Source organism: Psammomys obesus, unplaced genomic scaffold (genome assembly GCF_907164565.1).
Source record: "Psammomys obesus unplaced genomic scaffold, mPsaObe1.curated_primary_1811, whole genome shotgun sequence".
Classification (NCBI taxonomy): domain Eukaryota; kingdom Metazoa; phylum Chordata; class Mammalia; order Rodentia; family Muridae; genus Psammomys; species Psammomys obesus.
The window spans coordinates 18,430,890-18,458,679 of NW_026594428.1; the positions used below are offsets into that span (position 1 = coordinate 18,430,890).

The following is a 27,790-nucleotide window of genomic DNA, read 5'->3' on the forward strand; positions in this document are numbered from 1 at the left end:
GTGTTCACCAGTATCAAGGTCAGAGTGGGCAGAGGGAATCTGAGCATCGGTTCCACAAGAAAACGGAAATCTTAAGAGCCTGTGTAAAGGTGAGGATCAGTCTAGAGGTATGCCACAACTTGGAGTGGCCTCCAGTGTATGTAGCATGGAGTGCCTTTGAGAATAAAAGAGGATGCTGTCAGCCATGACACCTGGACAGGCATCAAAACCCAGACTGTGCTGTGGAGGCCGCTCTGCCAAAGATTCCACAGTGTTTTCCTGAGTAAAGTGTCCTCTCCCTCTGCTAGTCACTAGGCAGACAGCAGGGGTTGGGAGTGCTTTCATTTCTTAAATTGTTCGAGAATAAAAGGATGGATGATAGATACGGTGCTGTCTCCAGTGCAGTCATTTCTGAAAACTACACTAACAAAAAAACGTTCATACCCATGGCCCCAGTGGCCATCCCAGGCCTCTCTCAGCACTGTTACCAAGCCATGAGGATGCTGGAGTTTTCTTTCTGTTCCAGTTGGTTCCTTATTGAGGCAAGTCCCAAAGAAATGCACCAAACCACACCCTGAACAGGAATAGAAGCCTTGCTTCCCCTGCCTTCCTGAGTGTGACAAAGCCATGTTTGGAGTTAGTCCTCCTGCCCTGTCTGCACCAGCTTTTATGAAACAAGCAACAGAGATACAGGCATTTTCATCTCGGAACATTGCCTCATTTTAGATGAGAGACAAATCATAGAAACCAGACTCTTGAGCTGGTGAGACAGCCCAGTGGATAAGAGCGCTTGCAACCAAGCCTGGTGACCTGAGTTTGATTCCTGGGACAAAATAGTGGAAGGAGAGAACCAACTCCTGCAAATTTTCCTCTTGTATGTGCCATGGCACACACATCTTTACACACATGTACATATATAAATACACAGAACATACACACAAAATAAATGTTAAATTTTTTCCTTTAAGAAAAGAAATGTTTCGGGTCAGAGCCGTACACTCACGCATCCCACCACACACTGGTTCTCACTGTTTTCGCCTCTCCTCAAAGTCCTCCTTCCTGGATTTCAGGTTCACTTCTGGGACGTACATACAGTGCAAGCACAGGAGATTCAGACCCCCACCTCTACAGATCAGGGGACACATGGCCCACATCTTCAGGGGCAGTTCCACCGTCAGACATTCTCCCTGACTGTGCACACAATACTTGAGGCAGGCTGTCTGTTTAGGGATGACAAAATGCAGAGCTGTAGAATTAGCTTTCTGTAGAGCAAGCCTGCCCCTCAGCCCCAAGAGACAAGCCCTGAGTCCGTTTGCATAGTGGATCAGTCTGCCCTGAGTCCACACATCCATTAGATCCCAGCACTGAGGTTTTGCCTCATTAGGTCAACCCTATCTGTGTTGTTGCTGCTTGGTCCACACTGTGGTGGACACTAGGGTTTACTCGGTAACTACGGATGCATTGGGGTCTCCACAGGCTAGCTGCTGTGCTCCGTACACCAAGGCCACGCTAGAGCCCCATGTGCATGGTACAGCTCCCAGCCAGGAGCTGCTCTTCTCCCCTGAACCTCCTTCTCCCCAACCCTGGCAGCTCCCTGCATCCTGCTCAAGTTTAGCTTCAACCTAGTTTCCATCCTTCATCATTCATTCTTGCTGTCCTCGTTGGCAAACGTCATCAGCTCATTGCTGACAGTGATGGCAATTCATAAACTCCTGCAGTGCAGCCACACTGAGCTTACATTTTCTTCACTCAGAATGGATGGGCCAGAGGAAGGGAGGGAGAGAGAGAGAGAAGAGGGAGGAAGGGAAGAACAGAGAGACAGGGGCCAGAGGGAGGGAGGGAGAGAGGGAGAAAGGGAAGGACAGAGAGACAGAGACATGGTGGGAGAGGAAAATGCCTGTTCATCTCAAAGGTGGTTGTAAATCTCAGAGGGATTATAGATATGAATTCTCTAGCTGCTTAAAGAGTAACCTTTCTTCTAACCTGAATGTTTCCTGGATGCGGAGGGGTCGGTCCAGCATTGCCCTTTTTATGCTATGGCCATCTCCCTAGTCATGTCTCAGCTCTGCAGAGGAGCTGCCCAGGTCACTGTGGGTTCAATTCTTTCTGTAAAGCACCAGAAGGGCCACATTTGTCCTGCAGCCCTGCTGCCCTTGTGTGCTAAGGGCGATGCACTCTGCTTCCCTTGCTGCTCCTGTCCTCTGGAACCTGCCTCACTTTCATGCTAGCGGGTGCTTTCCGTGGGACAGTTGATCTCACAAATGGGCTTTATTGTTGCAAAGTGAGAAGGCAAAAGACGACTGAGAGGCATTCTCAAAGGCTGAAAAAAGCCAACACCAACAGGAAAGATTGCTGCATTCTAACCCACAGCCAAGCACAATGGTACTAGTCTTTGGGTTCCTTTTCCATAAGAAACAAGGAGCCACGCATTCTTTCCAGAGCTCAGAGTAACCTGGTGGAAATCAAATCATCTTCTATGTGTGAAGTGTGCCCAGGCCGCCAATCTGTCATCTCAGACACAGGAAGTGATTGATGATTCTCAGCTCACTCAATCCCTCTGCACCTCAAGTGACGACAGGGGTTACAGATACGTAATCCTGTGGATCCAGCAATAAAGAAGTAAGGAAGCCCTCAACACTGGGTGTGTGTGCATGCACCAGACTCTGACCCTGCTGTGATTTGTCCTCTTGGCCATGCTTTGGTCTTGCTGGATGAATAGCTTCATGGCCTAGTGGTTGGCAGAAGGTACAGTGAGGAGGTGAAACCATCATTTCTCTGCTCTGATTTCTGGCTTCTGCCTCCTGGTGACCGATACCCTGAAGATGGAAGCAGATGCAGATGGGTGGCCTTTTCTGAGTTTGGCCATCATGTCCTTTCTGGTGGGAACTTTGTACTTGTCTGGTCAGGTTCTTCTCCTTTTAGGAGCCATAGTTCACCTCAGTCTAAAACCACATACTTTGTCCTTTGCACTGTGAACACCCTGCCCCAAGAAACCATACCATGGTAAACTATGACCCTTGAGCCTGAAATTTATTTCCAGATGTAACGATTAACACTTGAGTTTTCAGGCCCTGCCTAATCAGCATTGACTATTCCCTGGTACATCCTCGTAATTGAAATTCCAAAGAATGCACCTAAAAACATCCCTGCTTTCAGAATCAAAGATGGGATAGCTTTAAGTGTGTTGCTTACTGAAATCAAGCAACTTGTAAAGCTTTTAATGCACAAATGGTTTTACACACAGGCTCATGATCACACCGATTATTCTCAGGCTGCTCTCAGTAATGCAGGCAGTTCCCACCCAGTTCAGGAGGCTTTCCAGACATCACTACCGACAGGTCCAACTCCTGATTCAGCATGTGCAGGGATTGCCTTCCATCAACCAAAACCCTTCGCCATGTGGCTCTGGAGCTACCCATGGTAGCCACCTGCCCTGCAGCTTCTTGCTCCCACTGTGGCTTGTGATGGAACACAGAACACATACCCATCTGGTTTATTTGTAAATATGTTCCTACCTTTGGTGTTGGACCACATTCTTCCTAAAAGTTGTTTTCTGTGGAACACCAGCAAGGAAGGCAGCTTTTCCTGTTGGAAATACAGAGCATGCTGGGAGTAGGACAGACAGGGCTTTGCACTGGAGGAGGCTTTCTCCTTGCAATTCCTGCCAGTCCTCTGCTACCAGTGAAGCTTTATAGTAAAGAGTAAGAGCTCAGGGGTCATCCAGAGACTCCTCAAATGAGCCCAGAAAGCCCTGAAATTCTCTAATCAAGGAAAGAGCGAGGGAGGGAGACAGAAAAAAAAGGAAAAATGGAGAAATCCCTCTCTGTAAAGACTTTTATTTGTGTGTGGGTGTGTGCATGTGCATGCGTGTGCCCCCAGAGGGTTGAGTCCTCTGAAGTTGGAGTTACAGGTGGTTGTGAGCCACCCATTGTGGGTGCTGAGAACCAAACTTGGGTTTTCTGCTAGAGTATTCATCCTCATCCATTGAGCCATCTCTCCAGTCCCTAAAAAATTCATAAGTTGCAGTTCAGAAGACAAAATTAATTCCATTATTGCCACCAAATGTGAGCTTGTGAACAGGTGTGTGCTGCATATGGCCACAGGTTTGTTCGTGTAAATTCCTAACTGTTGTGTGAGGTGGATCTCATTCCCATCTTACAGATCGAGAATGAGGCCAGGAGGCTCCCCAGCTGGACCCGGACCCTCTGTTTCCATAACCCACATGCACTTCCACTCAGCACGCTGTGCTTCTGTGTGGACATAAGGAGAGCAACACTGGGCTCGTGTAACCAGGGCTCTCTCCTCTGTGCTGGGAGGAAGGTTGTGATTCTTGGGCACCAACATCGTAATGGCATGTAGAGTCTGTGAGGAGAGATCAGTCATGGAGTAGCGATGATGTTTGTCCTCTGGAAGGAGGGGAAGGAGGAGAAAACAGGAAAGAGAAGGGAGGCCATTTTCTGATTGTAAAGAGTCTGAGCCCTAAAGCAACTCTCTGGAACTGTCTAGAGGTCAAGTGAATGTCAAACACACAACCCCTCATGAAGCAACTGGTAGCTCTCACACTGTGTTTTGAGTGCCCAGGAGGCATGAAATAGAGGCCAGGATAACCCCACACTCAGCTCTGGGAGTGTTAGATTCTCCTAGGTACAGCAAGCAGACTAAGGCTTGACCCTCAAGATCCAGTGAGCCAGGCATCTAGAGAGAGCCATGCTAGTCCCCCAAGCAGGAGCTGCTGCATCTCGAGGGACCACTGAACACTTGGGAGAACAGGCTGGCCCTGGGCTTGGGAAGTCAAAGGAGGGAACAGGCACTTAGGACCAATTCCAGGACAAAACTTCTCCTCACTGCAAAGCAGCTGCTCTTAGACCAGACTGAATATGAACCACACCATCTGTGCAAGCCTGCTACCTGCCCACGTCCTGTTGAAAAACACGACCAATCGTGTGCACCTATGGCGAAGGGCTTGGGTCATTCTCTCTCAGGTTAGTCACAGTGAAAGCACTCAGGCTGAATTCCACCTCCACTAAGACTGCCTGACAGTCAGGGGCTCCTTAGAAGCCATTTGGCCATAGGATATACTGGGCTTCCTGTTGCTGTGCCTGGCCACAGCCTTCACCAGCCCTGAGAGGACAGTGCCATCTGGTGGGGACGTCGGGCAGCAGGCGGGAAGCAGCCTCAGCCGGCAGATTTGAAGAATGCCATTACAAAGCCCAGACTGGGTGCAGTAGAGTGAAATGGTAACCTCCACTCACCAGCCATGTTAATGATTATTCGGGCTTCCGTGAAATTAATAACCCCGATAACAGAAGACCAGGCAAAGAAGGTATGAAAAGGATGAAGAGTAGCAAGAAAGGACTCGTCTTCCATCTGTCTGATACGAGATGCTTTGGGAGCACTCAAGGCCACAGGTCCAAAACAAAGTTCCAGGATTTGCTCCCAGTTATTTTAACTCTGCTTCCATGCAGAGGGTAGCCAATTAAAGCAAGTACCACCGGACACCACCCCCCCGTGCGCACCCCAGCCACCAGGCCTCTCTGCGTTTATCCTGACAAAGGCTACAGCATATCGCTTTTTCCAGCCACTGTGCTCTTGACCTCAGCATGGAGTCCAAAGAGCTCTGACAGATGTTCACACCCTCAGAGCTCAACTGTGACATCCTCAGGTCAGCACTTCTGCCCTGTACCCTCACCAAACTCACACACACTCACACACGAAGTCCCCAGCAGCACAGCTGTGTGCACTCCAAGCTCTTAGCATCACTCTCCCTGCCTGGGGCACTGAGCCCTCCCTGCACTTGGGTCCCACACAGGCAATAGCTGCTCCCATCAGCTTTGCCTGGCATGTGGGAAGGTACAGTTGATTTCAGCTGAGGTGTGGGCAGGCCCCTCTGAAGGACTAGGATGTCCTTTTGAGTCAGTGTGAGTGGGAGAGTCAGTTGTGCACTAGAAGTGCCCACTGGTGGAACTGACGCAGGTGTCTTCTCATCTTTTACCCAGATGTCTGTGCTCACAATGGGCTTCCGGGTGTCGGGCAGCCTGGCACTCCTTGTATGGGTGCTTCAGATAAAGGAGCACTCTGCTGCAGGTTTGGGAGCACCGGCTCATGCAACTGCTAAGCCTCTTCCTAGAAACTGACATCAAGACCCTGGTACTGCACCCCTGAGTCACGAGGCAACTTTGAATTCTAGGGGACAATCCTTTTCTGAATGCCGATGTCACTTCGTACCAGGACACCTCCTCCCAGCTCCTCCTGTAGCATTCTCTGGATGTTTCCACATGTAGCTGGCCTGTCACATCCAAGCAACAGTTCTTCAGGCTGTTGCCTGCTCGGGTAGCAGAGCTGGTAGCTCATTGCTGACAACCCCCTACTTTTCCCTGAGCCAAGCTGGCACCCCCAACCCCCATATTCAGAGAGGCCAAAGCCAGGGCCCAGCTACAGCTTTTCACTGCTCTTGGGCATCATGTCACTTTCATTTGTGTCTTGACCTCAGTGAGCTAAGAACTAAAGTAGCAACTGTTTAAATCAGGTCAGACAAGACAGCAAGTAGAGTGAGGCCTGGAGAGCTCTCCTTCCTTCAAGCGCAGTCTGTGGCTCTGTGATGACTACTCTTTTGATTTGAGGTCTTTCTCTGCTTTCTGTGGCAGCCATTCTTGTCCCGTATTAGCAGGGTGCCACTCTGTTTGGCTAGATGATCTGAAGATGACACAGCCGAGCTGGTCACGGAAACACGCATGGGGAGCAGGTGGGGACATGGCATCCCCACGCTTGTTGTCTTAGCAGCTGACGATGGCATGCATACTAAATGCTCAGCTGTGCATGCGTTGTCCCACACACAAGCACCTGAGGAGGTGGAGTGTGTCACCCACCCATGTTAGAGATGAGAAACTAAGCCACAGATAGGTTAAGCCATGGCCTGCCACCAGATCAGACCCTCTGAGAACACCATCTGGTGACCGGAAGCCACCTTTCCTCCTGTCCTGCCCCTCAGGACCGTCCTCTCTACCATGATCCTGTGCCTACTTTGGAGCCTTCAGTCCACTTGAAGCTCATGAATTGAGCTGGAGCAGAGCACCAGGAGGGGGGTGAAAGAGCCCCCAAGTTCAGTACCAGGGCTCAGAACAAGCCTGCAGCCGCTTCATCATACTGAAGGCACACTTGATGGGGAGAGTTGGATGAGTCATAAACCCATGTATGAGATCTTTGTGTGCTAGCTAAGTATTGGAGACATAAATGGTGGTTTCTTAAAAATTTCCAAGTCAGCAAATATTTAAATAGATTTGAATAAGTTCTGCCAAATAGGGGACTCTTGGGTTGCATTTACATTGCTTACCTTAAAAAGCTGAATCCTGATGTCATGTACAGAAGAGAATACCTCAAGTATGAGGCTTACCAAACTAAGGCTTTTGAGATTGGCCATGGGCCTGGACAACCTTGGGTCTGAGTCTGGCTCCCAGCACTTCCTGCTGTGCAACCAGCAGGCCATTTGAATCCTGGTGTTCGGGTTGATGTGAATGAAGGAAAGCATTTACTGCAGCATCTTGAACTCTGATCAAAACTACCAGCATGAAAAAGATTCTGCTAATAGAACTCTAGAATGCCTACGTTACCATTTTGACTCTCAGTAGGTCAGCTTTCCTGGCCTCATACTCTCTCTGACATGTGTGCATGTGTGCAGACACACGTGTGGACAGATGCTCTCACATGGTGACTCTCCTACCCCAGTCCTGCCAGGATGCTTCGGAAGGACAAGCTGCCTGTCCAGGAACCTTGCCACACAGATTTTTTGGGGTGACAAAGAGCTTAGCATTTTTCAAAGTCGTGTGGAAGTTTCCCAGAATTGAAGGAGGATGGCTAGGGCAGGACCTCACCTTACCAGCTAGGAAGCAGGGCTGGGCAGGCAGTGAATACCAAGATCCCTGAGCACAAGCTGCCAGCAAAGGGATCCTGTCTGCCATTGTTTAGCTGCTGCCACTTTCTCAGCCATCTGCCTGGGGTTACCTGCCCTCTGCAGCTTAGGGGAGTATCATACGTAAGCATAGGTGCCTGGCACAGACCCAGTAGGTGTTAGAGGTCCCTGGTAGTGCTCTGGGGAAGTCCCCATACCACCCTGAAGTGCAGATGAGGAAGAGAGCCTAAAAGGATTTGTCAAGCAGGATAAAATGGCCACAGTGCCCAGGGGGTGAGTGACCTTAGAGCAGATGATCTGATCTGTAGGTATGGAACCAAATCTGTCACTTCTGGACTGACCACGCTGGGTTGCCCAGCACAGTGTACCTTATTCCTCAGGGAAGGAAGTTAGGCCAGTCAGCATCAGAATCCCGACCAGTCCCCACAGTGGAAAGAGCTTGTCACTTTAGCCTCTCAGAGTGATCATTACAAGGGAGCTTATGAAGCACGGTAAGCATGCAGAAATCACATGAAGTCAGCAGGAATTTATAATGTTCGTGACATGTTGTATAGTAGCCTTTTGTAAATAATTCAGTAAAATACTGAAATTAATTTCAGAAATTGCTGTCCCAGAATTCAGGGCAGTTAGGAATATGTGATATAAGCTTTCCTGATATCTGTATTCCATAGGGTCAGTGACTCCCTGGGCATTGTGGGTGTTTTATCTTGCCTTCTGCAGGTGCCTTGAAATGCTAGAATGTTCAATGAGAAAATGTAGGGAGTGACAGAGGAAGAGCCTGTGTCTCAGGTGACCCTGTTGAGAGTTGGATGCTGTCCTTAATGGTCAAAACAGTAGTGGCCTGAAAGCAGGACACTGAGCAGCTGCTCCATCCCAGTGTGACAAAGCAGCAGCTTCCAGCAGGGGACAGGAAGTACTCCCCTCTCTAATTGAAATGACCTCCTCTTCCTGACCTTGAAATCTTAATGAGTGATTTTAAGACTGGAGACTCTTGAGGCCAAAGAAGGGCAGGGGTGACAGTTGTTTCCTGAGAGAAAACAGTGGTGAATCTTCCAAACAGTACCTGCCAGAAAGACTTCCATCAGAGGAAAGGACATCACCACCACCACCACCACCACCAAAGTAGTTCACGTTGCTGTAGAACCTCAGACTTGTGGGGCATGCGAAGAACAAATGCCTAAAGCCCTCAACTTTGCCTCTGTACCATGCTGCAGAGTCCCTCGGTCATGGACTTTCATTTAAGCCACTCTGTCTTCCAGTGTTCAGAATTACTTTATAAATGTAAGAAACAATCAGTCAGCCATTGATGGTCCTCAGAAAGGGCAGTGATCTTGGAAGGACTTTTGGCCAAGCTTGATGGAAGTTGCCAGTGCCACAGACCCTGCCTGGGAAGAGCCTCAGGCCATAGATGGCAGTGCCAGGCAGAGTGGAGGAGGCGACCTATTCTCTGAAGGAGACAGACAATGATGAAGCAGCCTAGGAGATGGGAGATGGAGATGCTAGCAGAACGTGGAGAGGGTGGTGAATGTCATGAAACTGGATGCTTTAAAAATGGACAAAGGGGCAAACTGAACTATCTAGTGTCAAAGCCACCTTAGAAGGCCTGGGGCTGTGCTTTTAAAAGGACTTTCCTGAAGAGCAAACCCTCACAGCCTCTCCCATCTCTCACAGAGGACCCAAGCAGACAGCAGGACTCTGAACACAATTATGTGAGTCTCAAAACAGGGATCTCTACCACAGCCATTCTGGGCTTGGGGAATTCCCCTACTTATCTTGGTACTTGCATTGTTTCAGTTTAGTTTTTTGTGGGTTTTTGTTTTATTTTGTTTTGGTTTTGGTTTTGGTTTTTAACTTATCTTGGTACTTGCATTTTTTTAGTTTAGTTTATATTTGTTTTTTGGTTTTTGGTTTTAGGCAGAGTTTCAAACTGGCCTTGAGCCCCTTCCTCCACCTCCTTAATGGTGGGATTATAGGTGTGTGGCACAATGCCTGGCCTGGTAATTTATTCCTCAAGAGTGGCCAAAACACCTTCCAAGATCACTGCCCTTTCTGAGGACCATCAATGGCTGACTGATTGTTTCTTACATTTATGGATTAATTCTGAACACTGGAAGACAAGGTAGCTTAAATGAAAGCTCATGCATGACCAAGGTCTTAGGAATGGCCATCCCCAAGGTAATTTGGATGTTCCTTGTCTAGACTGTGGCTGGTACTGTCCCCTGCTGCTGGGTCAGAATCAGCTGAGCCACATGCTCACGATGGAAGTTCCTTGCTTCCCCGATCTGTGTCCCTTTGGCTGGGACTACAGACCGTAGGTCACACCAACCACAAATAACCATCCCCACCAGAACAAACGGAGCCCTGCTGAGGCTGCATGGCCAAGGCAGGGTTGGTGTGTCCACAGATGTGTCCTTGGCCACTGTGGCAGGATTGCTGTGCCCACCAGATTGTGTGGCTCCCAGAGGCCCTGGCAGCACTGGGAAATGTAAAGTGTCTGAATGTGAGTGCATCACTGGGTGTGTGACACGGGTGTAGAGTTTTGTCGAGGACCAGGTTGGCCTGGAATGCACCATGTGACCCAGAAGGCCTCAACTCCAACTCCCAAAAAATGTGCTTCAGCTTCCCTAGTGGTAGGGTCACAGAGTACACAGCCCCTGGCCAGAGTGCACATTTTAAAACATATGGCCAAAATGAATTTGAAAAAATAATATTTGAACTTTTTCCTTCATGTTTTTAGTGTTTACTAACTTTTAATATTTAATGTTAATACAGTGTAAAAAAATTTAATATTTACCTCTCCAGTTTGCAATTTTTACTTCCTCTCAAATTTCTTCCCATAGGGTCACTGGGCTATCTGTCCCCCAGGGAGGCCAGGACTGTTAGGAATGTTATACTCCTTTTCCTCTTCCTGCCCCTAGCCAGTTTCAGGTACAGTGTTCCAGAAACACCCCCTCCCCTCCCACACACACCTAGAAGCTGTGTTGTACAGGGCACTGGCCATCATCCACTCATCACTGCTCCCCACAGGCAGCTGGGTCTCTTCCACCTGGCACTCGGCGGTGCTCACAACCACAGCCCTTACTCCGAGTCCAGCATCCTTTCCAGGACACTGTCCCTGCGAGATGCAGTGCTGACTTGTCCAGTGCCAGATACACTTGTAGGATTTGGCCACCAAAGACAGTGTTGTCCTTGGGCCTCCTACGGGCCCTCAGAACCTGTGACCATTGTCCCTACAATGTCACCTGTGATGACTGGGACAAGAGAGGTCATTCTGCTGGGGTCTCCTTCCAGCCCTCAGTCTCTGCAGCCATATAAGGTTATTATGGCACTGTTTTCTTGGGAAGGGCACGAGTGATTGGGTGCTGAAGTGGGAGCTGGGAAAAGAAGACTTGTCTCCAGGCTGCCCTGGGGCCAGGGTCACACAGAATAGCTCTCCTCCTATCCTGATTCTCACACCTCCTGTCAGTCACAGTGCAAAGCCTCACCCACCCATCATGCTTGACTCAGCAAATACCCACAGTCTGTGGCTAGAATGTAAATAGTGGAGGCTGGTAGAAGTATGGTACCCAAGGCAACCTTGGGGTATGACCAACTGTTCTTGACTCCCAGGAGCAGGTGCTGATGGGAGGCCCCTGGTAAACCTGGCTTCCAGGAGACTTTGGCAGCAGCTGTCACATAGTAATTCAGAGTTCCAAGCCATTTTAGCAGTTTTAGCTTATCTGCTTCTCAACTGTGTGTGTGTGTTTGTGTGTGTGTGAGAGAGAGAGAGAGAGAGAGAGAGAGAGAGAGAGAGAATAAGTACAGAGATGGGGTAGAAAGTTTTACGCTTCCTGTCTTTAGGGCTCTGGTAGCGGGGCTGTGGGATGACCTCAGTCATGTATTCAAGTACTTTCTAGAGTCACTGCCAGGATGACTTCCTTGTGGGTTCCCTGAGGGGCTGGGTTTGCTGTGATCCTGCATTTAGATACCTTGACTCATATAAGTTTACAGCAGTTGTGTTCTTCAGTTCACAGCTGCGCCCTGGGGAAAGATGACATGGAATTCATTATCAGTTGGAACTGCCCCTGTTTCAGGTTGTTCCTGGATATTTAAAAAGACACCCAAAATAATGGCCATTTCTATATTTCTTCCCAAGTGATTGAAAAATGTTGGCGTCCAGTCCACAGCCTTCAGGCTCTGGGGTCCACAGAGACACACCTCTTAGCCTCAAATCTCCCCACCAGTGAACGGGGTCAGCAGTTGAAGCAGGTGGACCCTAAGAGCCGGGACCCTCTGGTCAGCCCTCTCCATCTGCCCTCACTTATCCTGTGGGCTCTCAGGCCAGACACGAACCAGATTCCCACAGGCAGAAGCACAGTTTGGTCAGCTTTCCTAGGCCATGAATTCTCCAGGCTGCATGCAAAAGATGGTCCTAGCGTCCTTCCTGCAGCTCCCGCCAGAAGTAGCTGGCATGTTCTGAGACTGCACATCCGCAGGCCCTTCATGAGGAGGTTTGGACTTAGCTAACTGACTCCTCTCTGTCATTAAATCGCTGTACAACAGAGAAAACCCTAATCCATTTAGTCCCACCACAAGCACTCAGCGAAACCAAGTGACACAGGGATGTTTCTACAGTATTGAGTAAGATGAAGTTTCTTCAGGTTATGGAGCAACAGAAATCACTTGAGGAAATTTCAGTTGCTTTTACCAAAGGCTTTAGGACATAAGCAATAGTGCACTTTCTAAATCCTGAGGCCCTCACTGCACTCACACAAAGCCTAACCCACACAAAAGACCCCTGCAGCATAGCCAAGCAGCAGAGCTGTGGGAGACAGGTTGGAAGCTCATGGGTTACTTCCTCAACCTCTGCCATCCAGGTTTGGTGTTAGGCACAGCTGCATCCCAAGGACCTCCTTTTGGTCTCAGGTTCTGCCCCAGTCTTTCTGGGCTGTGACCTTGTCCTTACTCCTGTCCCCAGTCTGCCTCTGAAGAAGGGAGAATGGTGCAGGAACATGAGTTCTGACTGCTTCCAATGGTATGTTCTTTCATGGAAGCATCCACACGGGAAAGTCCTAAGTCAGTCAGTGCATTTGCATGGGGAGAGAGGCCAGTTGGTAAAGCCCTTGCCTCACAAGCATGAGAGCCTGTCTCCCAGAACCCAGTGCAGAAGTGAGATATGGGAGAGGGCAGTTGCAATCCAGTGCTGAGGAGACAATTACAGGCAGATCCTGTGGCCTCACTGGCCGGCCAGCCAAGCCTACGTAACAGATTCTAAGCCAGCTGGAGGCCCTATCCCAGATAGACAGACAAAGAATGGGCAGTGCTTGAGCAAGGTCACCCAAAGCTTTTACACACAAACATACACAGAGAAAGAGAGAGAGAGAGAAGTAGGTAGGTAGGTAGGTAGGTAGGTAGGTAGGGAAAGAGGGAGGAAGTGAGGGGGAATGTGCATCTATCAGTTATATCAGGTAGGGAGTCACAGCGAAACAGGGACATTTGTGCTGTAGGTTTCAGACATTCTCTAAATACATTCTTGGCTTCAGAGTTGGTGGAAGCTAGTGGTCTTGCTTAGTTAACACATTCCAAAGATTTCATATAAAAGTCAAAGGATGTTAGAATAAGTGGGGAAGTAGATAATGAATGGCTTTTAAAATAGAAAGCCCAAAATCATTTGACTCAGGTGTGGCTTTCTTGGGAACGTTAGCTCAAGGTGCCTTGCTCTCTACCTCCAACTCATCCTGGTGTTTCTAAACTGTGTGCCATGCACCTCTCCAAAATAATCAGTGCACACAATAGGATCTCATATGTGGAAATGTACTCACCCTATTCTCAGTTCAGAAAGCAGGTTCCAAGACATTCTGTCTACACTTGTAAGAAAAAATATAGCAAGAAAAGAGTGTGAGCAGACCATAGGAAGATGGGAAGGAGAGCCATTGCAGTGGTGGGGTGAGATTACAGCACTGGAACATTTGGGCTCCGCCCTCTTCCCTCCATGAACATAGATTACTTTGATGCTATATTCTGGTTCTTGGTACTGATGACAGTTTCAGGGAGCTGAATATAAATTAAGATGTTAAGAATTGATGGTAACACAAAGAACACCTACACATTTAATATGTGTAATAGGAAAGTTAAAAAAAAACACACAGTGGATAGGCGGGGCAAGATGGCAGCTCCGGGAGGACTCTCATTCTGAGCAACAGCACAGCAGGATCGGCACAGTGACCAGCAACCAGAACTCGCAGCCATAAAACACAAGTGATTGTGTTTCCCAGGTGAAAGGATACCCCACAGTGGGGGATTCAATCAGCTTTAACTCACCCGGCTAAACAGAGGAAGAGATCCCGGTTCCGACAGACGCTTGGTCGCCAGCCCAGAGCCACACGCCAGCGTGATCTAGTCACTGTCCCAGAATGAACTGTGGGCCCACAACATGACAGACTGAATTTTCCAGTCGAGAGATAACCCCACGGAGCAGGAAATGATTGGGACCAACCTTAGGTCACCCAGACATCCCCTGGAAAAGACTCAGGTTCCAAGGGTGCACCAGGAGACAGCCCAGAGCCATAGCCGGAGACCCAGGCTCCAGCACAGAGCCCTGCCTGCGCACCTGATTCGCTGCCTCAAATAGAACTGTGGGCACCAGGGTACCAGAGACTGCATTTCACTGTCAGGGGCAAACCCACAGGGAAGGAAACGGCTGGTCTGATCTCAGAGCACTCAGCCTACATCCCCACCCCGAAAAGATCTCGGGAAAATTACCCAGTTTAGGCAGCCGCCAAGGCTCCCAAAGGCCAGAGGGGCGGAGCCACAAGCAGGCATCTGTGCCTGTGGGTTCTGCTCGCCACCCCAGACAGAACAGCAGTCCCCAAAGCAAAGACTGGGTGTCTCTGGCAGGAGGAAACCCCCAGCAGAGGGGATCATCAGGTCTAATGCTCAGGACACCCAGCACCAAAAGACTTCCTGGATTCACGCAGTCTCTAGGCTCTAATGCAGGCAGGAGCGCTGTGCTCAGCCGCCATTATTGAGTTCCCCTAGGGCACTGGGACACACAGCTGCATCCTCAGACCTACAAAAGCCAGAGAGCCATTACAGCAGTCCTCAGATACTGTGCCAAGGATCAACCAGTTATCCCTAGCTACAATGACAAAACTGTGGGAATCCCTGGTCCTTCAAGAGGGCTGCTCCCACAGTGTCCTGACCAGAGCAGTGCCCGCAGCTGACATCCCAAACAGGGACACACAGCTTCCGGTCCAGACTGAGGCACCCAGCCTTCAGACCAAAGTGGAGTCCTTAGTTACCAGCCTCCAGACCAGAGCGGCGCCCCTAGGCGCCAACTCAATCTAGGTGCACATTCTCCAGGCCCAGAGCGGAGCACTCAGCCTCTGGCCCAGAGACTTGTTGGGCGCTCCTCTCACTTTCCTGGAAAGAACTGTGTGCCCCAGGATAACAGACTGAGGTTCCCTGTTGGGAGAAAACCCCACAGCTAGGGAATCAGCAGGTTCTTCAAGAGGACTGTGCCTGGAAAACTGTAACAACAGTAGCAGCTCACTAAATTTATAACAAGAAACCGATCAGTGGGGCAGCTGTCTTGAGAACTTCTATGGGTAAGAGGAGAGCCCCCCCCCCCCCCCGCCTAACAAAAACCACAGCTACTACTCAGGTCTATACACCTGAGGTGAGCAGTGGCAATTCCTGAGAAACACTGGCCATACAGTGACTATACAAAAAAGCAGTGGAGGACTCCTTCAGAAAATATCATCTCCCAGCCAAGGAGATTCTCCCTACCTCAGGACTCCAGTAAGCACAGAAATTAACAGCCAACACCTAAAACAGCCCAATGGTTAGAGGTCAGCGTAAAAGCTCAACCAACAAAAGACAGAGCAATATGGCATCTCCAGAACCCAGCCATCCAGGGGCGAACAGCCCTGGACAACGCAGCATAATAGAAAATCAAGAAGATGACCTTACATCTATGCTGATGAAGAGGATAATAGAAGAAACAAATAAAATACGCAAAGAATTAGAGGAAGATAAAACCAAACAGATCATGGCTATCCATAAAAAAATGGAGGAAGTTAAAGACAAGCAGATTATGGCCATCTGTGAAGAAATACGGGAAGATGCAGCCAAACAGTTTGGGGCCTTCAGAGAAGAAATAACTAAATCACTGAAAGAAGTAAAAGAAACAGAGTTGAAGGAACTAAAAGAAAAACAGGAAAATACAATCAGACAGGTGAAGGAAGTAAACAAAACAACTCAAGACCTGAATATAGAACTGGAAAAATTGAAGAAAATACAAATGGAGGAAATAATGGAGAGGAAGAATTTAGGGAAGAAAACAGGAACTACAGAGGTAAGCATAACCAACAGACTACAAGAGATGGAAGAAAGAATCTCAGGTGTAGAAGATACAATGGAAGAAATCGATGTATCTGTCAAAGAAAATGTTAAATCCAAAAAATTCCTGACAAAGACCGTCTAAGAAATCCAAGACAATATGAAAAAACAAAACCTAAGAATAAGAGGTATAGAGGAAAAATAAGACTCCCTTCTTCAAGGCCCAGAAAATATTTTCAACAAAATCATTGAATAAAATTTCCCCAAGTTAAAGGAGAGGCCAATAAGAATACATGAGGCCTACAGAACACCCAACAAATTTGACCAGAAAAGAAAATCCTCCCGCCACATAATAATCAAAACAGTAAGTATACAGAACAAAGAAAAAATACTAAAAGCTGCAAGGGAAAAAGGCCAAATAACATATAATGGCAAACCCATTAGATTTACACCTGACTTTTCAACAGAGACTATGAAAGCCAGAAGAGCCTGGACGGATATCATGCAGACCCTAAGAGAACACATATGTCAGCCCAGGCTACTATACCCTGCAAAACTCTCAGTCCTCATAGACGGAGAAAACAAGATATTCAATGACAAAAACAAATTTCAACAATACCTACACACAAATCCAGCATTACAGAAGATACTGGAAGGGAAAATACATCCCAAGAAAATTAGCTTCTGTCAAGAAAACACCGGAAATAATTAACCTACTACAGTAAAACAAAAAGCAACCAAGCACACAACCTTATGACCACAGCCAACATCAAAATCAAAGGATCTAACAGCTACTGGTCATTAATCTCTCTCGATATCAATGGACTCAACTCTCCAGTAAAAAGACACAGATTAACAGAATGGATACACAAAGAAAACCCAGCAATCTGTTGCATACAAGAAACACACCTAAGGCACAAAGATAGACATTACCTGAGGGTAAAAGGTTGGAAGATGACTTTCCAAGCAAATGGACCCAAGAAACAAGCAGGAGTAGCCATTCTAATATCTGACAAAATAGACTTTCAACCAAAATTAATAAAAAGAGATGGGGAAGGATATTTCATACTCATCAAGAGAAAATTCCACCAGGAAGACATCACAATCCTGAACATCTATGCCCCAAATTCAAGAGCACCCACATTTGTAAAAGAAACATTGATAAAATTTAAACCACATATAGATCCCCACACATTAATAGTGGGAGACTTCAACACCCCACTCTCAACAAAGGACAGGTCAACAAAACAGAAACTAAACAAAGAAAAAATAACTCTGACAGAGGTCATGAATCAAATGGACCTCACAGACATTTACAGAACTTTACACCCAAACACAAAAGAATTTACCTTCTTCTCAGCACCTCATGGAACCTTCTCCAAAATAGACCATATAGTTGGTCACAAAGCAAGCCTCAACAGATACAAGAAGATTGAAATAATCCCTTGTATCTTGTCTGATCACCATGGAATAAAGCTGGACCTCAACAACAATAGAAATAGCAAAATGCCTACACACACATGGAAACTGAACAAGTTATTACTAAATGACAGCTGGGTCAGGGAAGAAATAAAGAAAGAAATTAAAGTCTTCCTAGAACTCAATGAAAATGAAGACACAACATACCCAAACTTGTGGGACACAATGAAAGCAGTGCTAAGAGGACAGTTCATAGCACTAAGTGCCTTCAAGAAGAAATTCGAGACCGCTCATTCAAGCAACTTAATGGCCCACTTAAAAACCCTAGAAAAAGAAGAAGCAGACACACCAAAAAGTAGTAGACGGCTGGAAATAATCAAACTCAGGGCTGAAATCAATCAATTAAAAACAAATAAAACAATTCAAAGAATCAATGAAACCAAGAGCTGGTTCTTTGAGAAAATCAACAAGATCGACAAACCCTTAGCCAAGCTAACTAAAAGGCAGAGAGACACCACCCAAATCAACAAAATCAGAAATGAAAAGGGGGACATAACTACAGACACTGAGGAAATCCAAACAATCATTAGGACTAACTTCAAAAGTCTATATGCCACAAATTTTGAAAATCTAAATGAAATGGACAATTTTCTTGATCGATTTGACTCACCAAAGCTGAATCAGGACCAGGTAAATCAACTAAATAGTCCTATATCCCCAAAGAAATAGAAGCGGTCTTCAAAAGTCTCCCATCCAAAAAAAGCCCAGGACCAGATGGCTTCAGCGAAGAATTCTACCAGACCTTCAAAGAAGAGCTAACTCCAATTCTCTTCAAACTATTCCACAAAATAGAAACAGAAGGAACATTACCAAACTCATTCTATGAATCCACAGTCACCTTGGTACCTAAACCTCACAAAGACTCAACGAAGAAAGAGAATTTCAGGCCAATCTCCCTTATGAACATTGATGCAAAAATACTTAACAAAATACTTACAAACCGAATACAAGAACACATCAAAGATATTATCCACTATGACCAAGTAGACTTCATCCCAGGTATGCAGGGGTCGTTCAATATACGGAAATCCATCAATGTGATCCACCATATTAACAAACTGAAAGAAAAAAAACACATGATAATCTCCCTAGATGCTGAAAAAGCATTTGACCAAATCCAACATCCATTCATGTTTAAAGTCTTGGAGAGATCAGGGATACAAGGCACATATCTAAACATAGTAAAGGCAATATACAACAAGCCTATAGCCAACATCAAACTGAACGGAGAGAAACTTAAAGCAATCCCACTGAAATCAGGGACAAGACAAGGCTGCCCACTCTCTCCATATCTCTTCAACAAAGTTCTGGAAGTCCTTGCCAGAGCAATAAGACAGTTGAAGGAGATCAAAGGGATACAAATTGGAAAGGAAGAAGTCAAATTATCACTATTTGCAGATGATATGATAGTATACATGAGTGACCCCAAAAACTCTACCACGGAACTCCTACAGCTGATAAACACCTTCAGCAAAGTGGCCAGATACAAAATTAACTCCAAAAAATCAGTAGCCCTCCTGTATACAAAGGACAAAAGGGCTGAGAAAGAAATTAGAGAAACAACACCATTCACAATAGCCACAAATGACATAAAGTACCTTGGTGTAACCCTAACCAAGCAAGTCAAAGACTTGTATGAAAAAAATTTCAAGTCTCTGAAGAAAGAATTAGAAGAAGATATGAGAAGATGGAAAGATCTCCCATGCTCATGGCTTGGCAGGATTAACATAGTAAAAATAGCCATCTTACCAAAAGCAATCTACAGATCTAATGCAATTCCCATCAAATTGCCAACACAATTCTTTACAGACCTGGAAAGAAAAATTCTGAACTTCTTATGGAATAACAAGAAACCCAGGATTGCTAAAACAATCCTCTACAATAAAAGATCTTCTGGAGGTATCTCCATCCCTGATCTCAAGCTGTACTATAGAGCAACAGTTATAAAAACTGCATGGTACTGACATAGAAACAGAATGGTGGATCAATGGAACCGAAGAGAAGACCGAGAAATAGACCCACACACTTATGAACACCTGATTTTTGACAAAGATGCCAAAACCATACAATAGAAAAAAGATAGCATCTTCATCAAATGGTGCTGGTCCAACTGGATGTCTACATGTAGAAAAATGCAAATAGATCCATACTTATCACCCTGCACAAAACTGAAGTCCAAGTGGATCAAAGACCTCAACATAAAACCAGACACATTAAATTGGCTAGAAAAAAAAGTGGGGAATACCTAGAACTCATTGGTACAGGAGAAAACTTCCTGAACAGAACACCAACAGCACAGGCTCTAAGAGCAACAATCAATAAATGGGACATCATGAAACTGAAAAGCTTCTGTAAAGCAAAGGACACCATCATCAAAACAAAGCGACTGCCTACAGATTGGGAAAGAATCATCACCAACCCTTTATCTGACAGAGGACTCATATCCAGTATATATAAAGAAATAAAGAAGCTGAAAAGCAGCAAACCAAGTAATCCACTTAAAAAATGGAGAACAGAGCTAAACAGAGAACTCTCTGTAGAGGAATATTGAATGGCAGAGAAGCACTTAAAGAAATGCTCAACCTCATTAGCCATTAGGGAAATGCAAATCAAAACAACCCGAGATTTCACCTTACACCCATCAGAATGGCCAAGATCAAAAACTCAAGTGACAACACATGCTGGAGAGGTTGTGGAGAAAGGGGAACCCTCCTCCACTGCTGTTGGGAATGTAAACTTGTACAACGACTCTGGAAATCAATCTGGCGCTTTCTCAGACAACTAGGAATAGCGCTTCCTCAAGATCCAGCCATACCACTCCTAGGCATATATCCAAAAGAGCCTCAAGTACACAAAAAGGACATTTGCTCAACCATGTTTGTAGCAGCTTTATTTGTAATAGCCAGAAGCTGGAAACAACCCAGATGCCCCTCAACTGAAGAATGGATGCAGAAACTGTGGTACATCTATACAGTGGAGAATTACTCAGCAATGAAAAATAAGGAAATCATGAAATTTGCAGGTAAATGGTGGGACCTGGAAAGGATCATCCTGAGTGATTTGTCCCAGAAGCAAAAAGACACATGGTATATACTCACTCATATAAACATACAACATAGAATAAACCCACTAAAATCTGTACATCTAAAGAAACTAAGCAAAAGAGAGGACCCTAACTAAAATGTTCAATCCTCACCCTGAAAGGCAAAGAGGATAAACATCAAAAGAAAAAAGAAAACAGGAAACAACCTAGGAACCTGCTACAGAGGGCCTCTGAAAGCCAGAAGAAGAAAACAGGAAACAACCTAGGAACCTGCCACAGAGGGCTTCTGAAAGCCTCTGCTGTGCAGACTGTCAAAGCAGATGCTGAGCCTGATGGCCAACTGATGGGCAGAGTGAATGGAATTTTATGTAAGAAGTGGGAAATAGTAAGAGCTGGAGAGGACAGGAACTCCACAAGGAGAGCAACAGAACAAGAAAATTTGAAACCAGGGAACTCCAGAGACTCATACTCCAACCAAGGACTATTCATGGAGATAACCTAGAACCCTGACAATGCAGCCACTTCTGATGAGAACTGATAGACTAAGATCAAAAAGAAGGAGAGGAGGACCTCCCCTATCAGTGGACTTGGGGAGGGGCATGCATGCAGAAAGGGGGGGAAGGTGGGACCGGGAGTGGAGGAGGGAGGGGCTTATGGGGGGATACAAAATGAATAAAGTGTAATTAATAAAAGTTAAATAAAAAATTAAAAAAAAAACACACAGTGCCCCTCACTGGCCACCTAGCCTTGCCTCACATCAAGTTCCCAGGCTAGAGAGGAGCCCTGTCTCACAAACACAAGTGCACTGCACCTGAAGGTGACCTCTGACCTATACACACACACACACATGCATGCACATTCACACACATACATTTTTTTTTTTAGGTTGTAAGGCAGAAGAGATGGCTCAACAGTTAAGAGCACTGGCTGCTCTTCTAGAGGACCTGGGTTCATTCCCATCACCCACATGATGGCTCACACTACATGTTCCAGTTCCTGGTGGCCTTCTTCCCGTCCCTCTGAGGGCATCACACACACAGCGGTGCACAGATCATACAAGAAAACACATACATAACTTTTAGTTTTAACTAGCAGTGGCTTCTTCAGGATTTTGCCTTTGTGATACTTGGTGGTGGGGCAGGAGGAGGGGGACCAGGGCCAGAAGTTTGCATTGACTCTGAGTCTCTCCAGCTAGAAATTGCCAGAAGCCATGGTATTCTGGGAACCCTATAGAGGAATACCCTGTGTGAAGCTGTGTCTGCCTTGCTTCAGGGAAGCCTGTTTCCAGCTCTATAAACTCATCCTCTCACTCATCTCAGCAGCAAAAGAATTGGAGCTTTTGGGCAATTCAGATGCTGTTTGTAGCAATCCATTTCTGCTCTCATTTTTCCTGCACTAACTCCAGAAGCACCCCCCCCCAGCTCCCCAGCTTCTGAGTCCCACAGGGGACGAGGTCAGCTTCCCTGTTTCTCCTTTTCCTCCTCCATGGCAGGAGCCACCACTGCTCATGCTGGTCTCCTCTGTGGTCCGGTCCCTTTGCTCATTTTTCCCTTGTGTGAATCATTCATTAAGTCCTCATTTCCTCTTTCTCTCTGTTTTCCAGCCCACCTAAACCAACGGTGTTCATCTCTGGTGTTATTGCCCGGGTAAGTGGCCTCTGTGCATAGGCAGTGGGTGGTGGAGGTAGGGGTGAGTGGGCAAAGGAACACCCGTGCATTCTCTCGTTGCCTGTGCCTTCAGTAAGCACCAGTCCACCCATCCAGTCTGGAGCTGGCGGCCTTTTTCAGTGACATCCTTCCTTCTAGGAGTGGGCTTCAGCGGGTAGGAATTTGTGACTCCTACAGCTGAGCTCCTGCCTGCATGCTGCAGTCTCACTTGGTCCTCACAGGCTATGGCTCTGGGCCTTAAGTGGCCTGACCCACAAACATTTTCCCAACAGCAATACAGATCCCAGGAGACCTCAGTGAAAACTGGTTCGGTATTTGTGACTGACATTTTGGGTGTGCCCATCTGTATCCTCCCTGGCTGCTTTTGTTTGCTGGCCCTTGGACTGTACTCGTGTTTTCTGCCTCACCATGTACCTTTGAGGAGCCCTTTTCTCTCAAGATCCGAGTGCCACTGTCTAGAGAAACCACCATTGTTGGGAACAACATTGCTAGCAGAACTGTCACAGCCGTCTAAGACCTAGGGTCAAACTGTGACAGGTCTGCTGTGTGCAGGAAGAGTAAATGCCTGTGTAAGGCCAGACTTACTCCTTGGTTACATGGTTTTGTCTGCCCTTGCCCAGATCAAAACCCACTGCTGGAATAAAAAGCCAACTGACCCCTCCTTTCTCCAGGTCACATCTGACCCCATCTCCTGCTCCCCGCCGTTCTGTGCTTTTCCTCCCCACCAGTTCCTAGGCCTGCTAACAGCTGTGCTGACAAATCCCAGTTTGAGACTCTAGATTCTGCCTGTCTTGCTCCCAGTTAAGGATGACACAAAAGCAGATCTAGCAGGGAAAACCTGTCCACCTCCAACTCAGCGCTGAGAAGCCATGCGGCAGCTGAGTCTTCTCCAGGCAAAGCCTGCAGGCATCATCACCGTCCCATGTCCTGTGGTTGCTTGCCACCATCTGCTCCAGTTCTGGTGGCCTGCAGGACTTGCCAGCCACAGTGGTAGCCCCCTGCTCCACAGTCAGCTCATCCCCGACCCCTGCAGGAAACTGGTGGGGCTGGGGTTTGGAGGGCTTCCTCTCTAGCCCATTTATTTACTGCTAACCAGCTTGTATATTGCTGTCTCCTCCCAGGGTGACAAAGACTTTCCCCCGGCAGCTGCACAGGTGGCCCACCAGAAGCCACACGCCTCCATAGACAAACACGTTTCTCCAAGAACGCAGCACATCCAACAGCCTCGCAAGTGACTGGCATCCAGACCCCAGCACCCTCAGCGGCAGCAGCAGCAACCCAGGCCACCTCCCAGGATGCTTCCCTGACCAAAAACTCAAACTTACCGCATAGTTTACTAAGTTCAGAAACTTAAGGCAAAGCAAAGTGGGCTTTCGTTGTCTCATACTTAAAAGTAGAAGAAGCTCAAACCCCGAAATTTGTTTCTAAGAGTCCTAGTTGAGTGTCACCGGAGGGTCATTGTACTCCCCAGAAGAAGAACAAAACACAACGGTGTGCTTCTTAACAATTGTGCTGCCGTCCTGCCCTAGGATGCCCTGGCCAGCCCCCAGTTCATGGCTGCAGGTCCCTGCTCTCTGAAAAGTCAAAGCGAGATGTAGAACCTTCTAGAGTGCTGCTCATGGAGGGGGCTCCTGGCTGTCCCAGTGGCCTGCAGTGTCACCAGCTGCACGTCACTGCGGCTCTGTGAGCAGCGTGTACACCACCAGCCTTTCTGGGACTGCTCACTAGGCCTGTGCCACGGCGTTAGAGGAGGGATGGGCTCCTCGAATTCTATGAGCAGTTTGGTATCCCGGTAGTGAACTTAACAGTGAGACATAAACCTCCAGACCCCGAGTTGTCCATCTCTTCCTTTGTAATTACTAAAATGGTGTGAACCGAGGGTTGCTGTGGAGACCCTGGCTCGGCTGCAGCACTGGCGTGGAACCCACAGCCTTGCTCTGTCATATGGAGCCAAATATAGGATGAGACCTTAGAGCCAGCAACAGCAGGTCCCCCTGTGTAGACCTTCTCACACATCCTGAAACATTCACAGTCCCTGTTAGTTCAGCAACCCTAGGGACTGCTCTGAGCTAGCTCTGGTGTGTGTCTGTGGATCTAGGTCACTGAATGCGACAAGTCTCCCTGAAGGACTTCTTAATCTTTGACATTGAAAATATATTGACTACAATAAAGCCCCTGCATTTCTGCCTCGGTCTCTCTCTCTTATGTCTCAGAGATTCCTTTCCACAGCCTCCTAGGGCTGTCTCAGTGGAAGTCCAAACAGGCACACATGATGGATATTCTCAGCACTGATTTCTCAGACAGAGTTGAGCTATGGATATCTAGCAACCAGAGCGTAGTTGCCTCTGGAACTGTCAGAAGATGGAAGGGCAGAATGTAGTTGATTGACATGTCAGGCTTGGGTACAGCAGTTGGCTCTGTGCTTTGTAAAGCCTTCAGAGGCGGACTAAAAAGAGAATCGGTAGTTGTAAGCCGAGGGATAATACTGAACAGCTTTCTATATGCAGGATGTTCACCTGTTTCAGACCTTCCGAGAAGAGAAAATCATCTTAACTGCTAAGGCTACAGCCCCAGCAGCGAGGCTGCTGATGTCTTTTCTCCCACGGCTGTACATAAGACTTGAGCAGCTGATAAAGGAGGAGCAGGAGCTGAAGACCCCCTTGCATGGCAGATGTTCCTGGTTCTACGGCTCCCACTGACCCTGTCCTTCCTCTGCTAGCCTGGTCACTTATGGAGGCCGCTGGGGGTACCCATGTGTCTTGACTTCTAAAGTACATCAATGTGGATCTTGGTTTTGCATCCAGGAACGGAGAGCTGTTCTCGGCAAGCACATGTGGTCAGTAGATACTATAACAGCATGAACAGCACTGCTAGCTGGGGGCAGGAGCCTGTTGGCAAATTTTTCTGTTCAAACAGTAACACTGTTCCCTCAAGTCCAGGTCTTCAGCAGTCACATCTCCAGGGCCCCTGTTTGTAGCTGAGGTCACACCCACAGATCCCAAGAGTAGGGGCTTGTATATTTCTTTTCTTAGGGTGTCAGGAGAGTTGCTGTTTAACCTAGGACATCAGCCTCATGCTAACAGCCAGAAGCCTCCCTCCGCATTCACACCAAACTACTGAGAGACCATCACCTGCTAGCTAGTTTCATAGCTAGCCCCAGAACTGACAGAGAGAAGACAAAGGGAACAGAAGTGCTAGGGCCCGACACCGTGAGCCCTCTGCCCTGAGTGCAGTAGTTCAGTCACATGTCTGCAGTTCCAGGGTTCCCAGGGGTCCAGGCTCAGCTTTGCACTATGACCTATCAGTGGGTGTGTCCTAGTGTCAGGGAAGACAAACTAAATTTGATGTCAAAGTCTCATTAGCAAATGGTTCTCTGATAAGATACACCAATGGCCAGTAAGCACATAAAAAGATCCATGTCCTAGCTGGGCCTGGTGGCGCATGCCTAGAATCCTAGCATATGAGAGACTGGCAAAGGGAGATCATGAGTTGAAGGCCATATTGTACTGCATGATTTTGAAAATAGTAAAAAAGATGGTCATATCTTTAGTCATCAAGGAAATGGAAGTTAGACCCAAAGTGAAATACTGCTGCAGAAAGATGGCTAAAACCAAGGTCCGATAGTTACAAGAGCTGACAAGGATGTGTAGAAAGGAGAGTTCTCATACAGTACTGTTGGGAGTATAAAAATAGTGCAGCCACTGGGGCAAGAATCTAACAGTCCCCTGAGCAATTCAGCTACCCGCTACTTACTGCTGACCATAATAAGCCCAATAGAAATAAGGACATGTCTACACAAAACTTGCACACAGTGTTTATATAGCAGCATTATCCAGGATAGAAATGGCTCAAATGCCTTACCTACTGAAAGGTAGGGTTTTTTAATGTGGTATATCCATATCATAAAATATAACTCAATAATAAAAAAAAGAATAGAGTATGATACGCTGAAGCACGGGTGAATCCTGAAAACACTGTACCAGTAAAAGAAGCCAGTCACAAAAGATCCTATGTTATCTGAGGTCATTCCTGTGTAGGGTTCAAAATGGGAATCTAGAAGAGTGGCTCTTAGGTGATGATGTGGGAAGAGGGAATATGAAAAGTCATAGATAGGAGCCGTACAGATATCTCAGTTGAGAGTGTTCACTGATGTTGAGGACACAGTTCCCAGCATCCACACTGGGTACTGGGTAGCTCGGGACTGCCTATCACTACAACTTCAGGAAATCTGATGTCCTTTTCTTGCCTCCCTGGACACCTATATACATGCTTGCACACACAGAGAGAAACACACATGAATAAAAATACCATTTTTTAAAGAAAAGCAACAGCTAGAGAGCATGGTGTCTCTTTGGAGGGTATGAAAATGTTCTAGAACAAGACAGGGGAATGGTTTGGCATACCTGTGAGTAAGACTCTGGCTGAATGTGTGTGGTGGGAATCCCATCTCAGTAGATGGTTTCTTTAAAAGTCAGTGTCAGCTGATGGCAGAGCTGAGGCTTGCATCCATCAGAGCCAGAGCCTTCGTCTCCACAGAGCTTCAGAGCCTCTGGCCATGTGGCAGCGGGAAGGAAGAGCTGCTGCCTGTCTGGTCAGAGTGAATGAGGCAGAGGGCCAGCCTATTGTTGTGCTTCAGGCCTGTGGCCAAGATGCTGGGGAACATCCATGGGTAAATGACCTAGATGGAAGAGAAGAGGCCACTCACGCACTCCTGCGTGGCCTCGGGCAGAGCTGCTGATCAGAGCTTTGACGTGTTGAGATAAAGGGTGGGAGAGATGCCAAGGCTGGGTGCAGCCTGGAGTTCTGTTGGCATGGAAGTGCTAACAAAGCTAGGGTTTGGTGAGGGAGAAGTAGACGATCCCCCTGAGAACACTGCAGGTGTGACCACAGAGGTGCCGCTGATGCAAGGCATGCCAGGATGCACATGTGGGAGATGAAACAGGTGGAACAGGACCAGGAGGCTGAGTGGTGAGCCTGGGCTAAGCAGGCTCCCATAGATAACCCTGGAAACCTAGAGTGAACAAAACCCAAAGTTTCCACCTTGTGCCCAAAGAGGACAGATGCCAAATTCAAATGAGTCCTGGATTTGTTCTAAGTAGGTCAACACCCATCTATTTTATAAGTTCTCTGTATTTACCAAAGCCTGAGACAGCAGACCCCAGAGCTCAGGATAGGCCCCAGTTTAACCTCTGCCTTGCCTGCTTATTACCCGAAAGATCTTGGGCAGATTGCTTTTCTTCTCTAAGTCTCGGTTATATCATGATAGCATGTGAAACTTTGCAGAACCTCCCAGAAGTTCCCAGGTAACCCTTGTACATGTTAAGACAGCGAGTGTGTTCTCTGAGGGCATTGATTTATCATCATTCTTGTTAATAAAACAAGATCAGAGTTGTGAAT

General features: G+C 47.2%; 1 protein-coding gene across 1 annotated transcript in view; it reads left to right on the forward strand.

The window, feature by feature from the left end:
• Nucleotides 1-24,579, forward strand: part of Dap (death associated protein) — a 57,915-nt gene extending 33,336 nt beyond the window's left edge. Inside the window, exons 3-4 of the mRNA XM_055619023.1 lie at nt 22,330-22,372; nt 23,515-24,579. Of these exons, the coding sequence (XP_055474998.1) occupies nt 22,330-22,372; nt 23,515-23,628 (157 nt within the window). The 3' untranslated portion in view covers nt 23,629-24,579. The remainder of the gene's footprint in view (nt 1-22,329; nt 22,373-23,514) is intronic.
• Nucleotides 24,580-27,790: the final 3,211 nt, after the last annotated feature.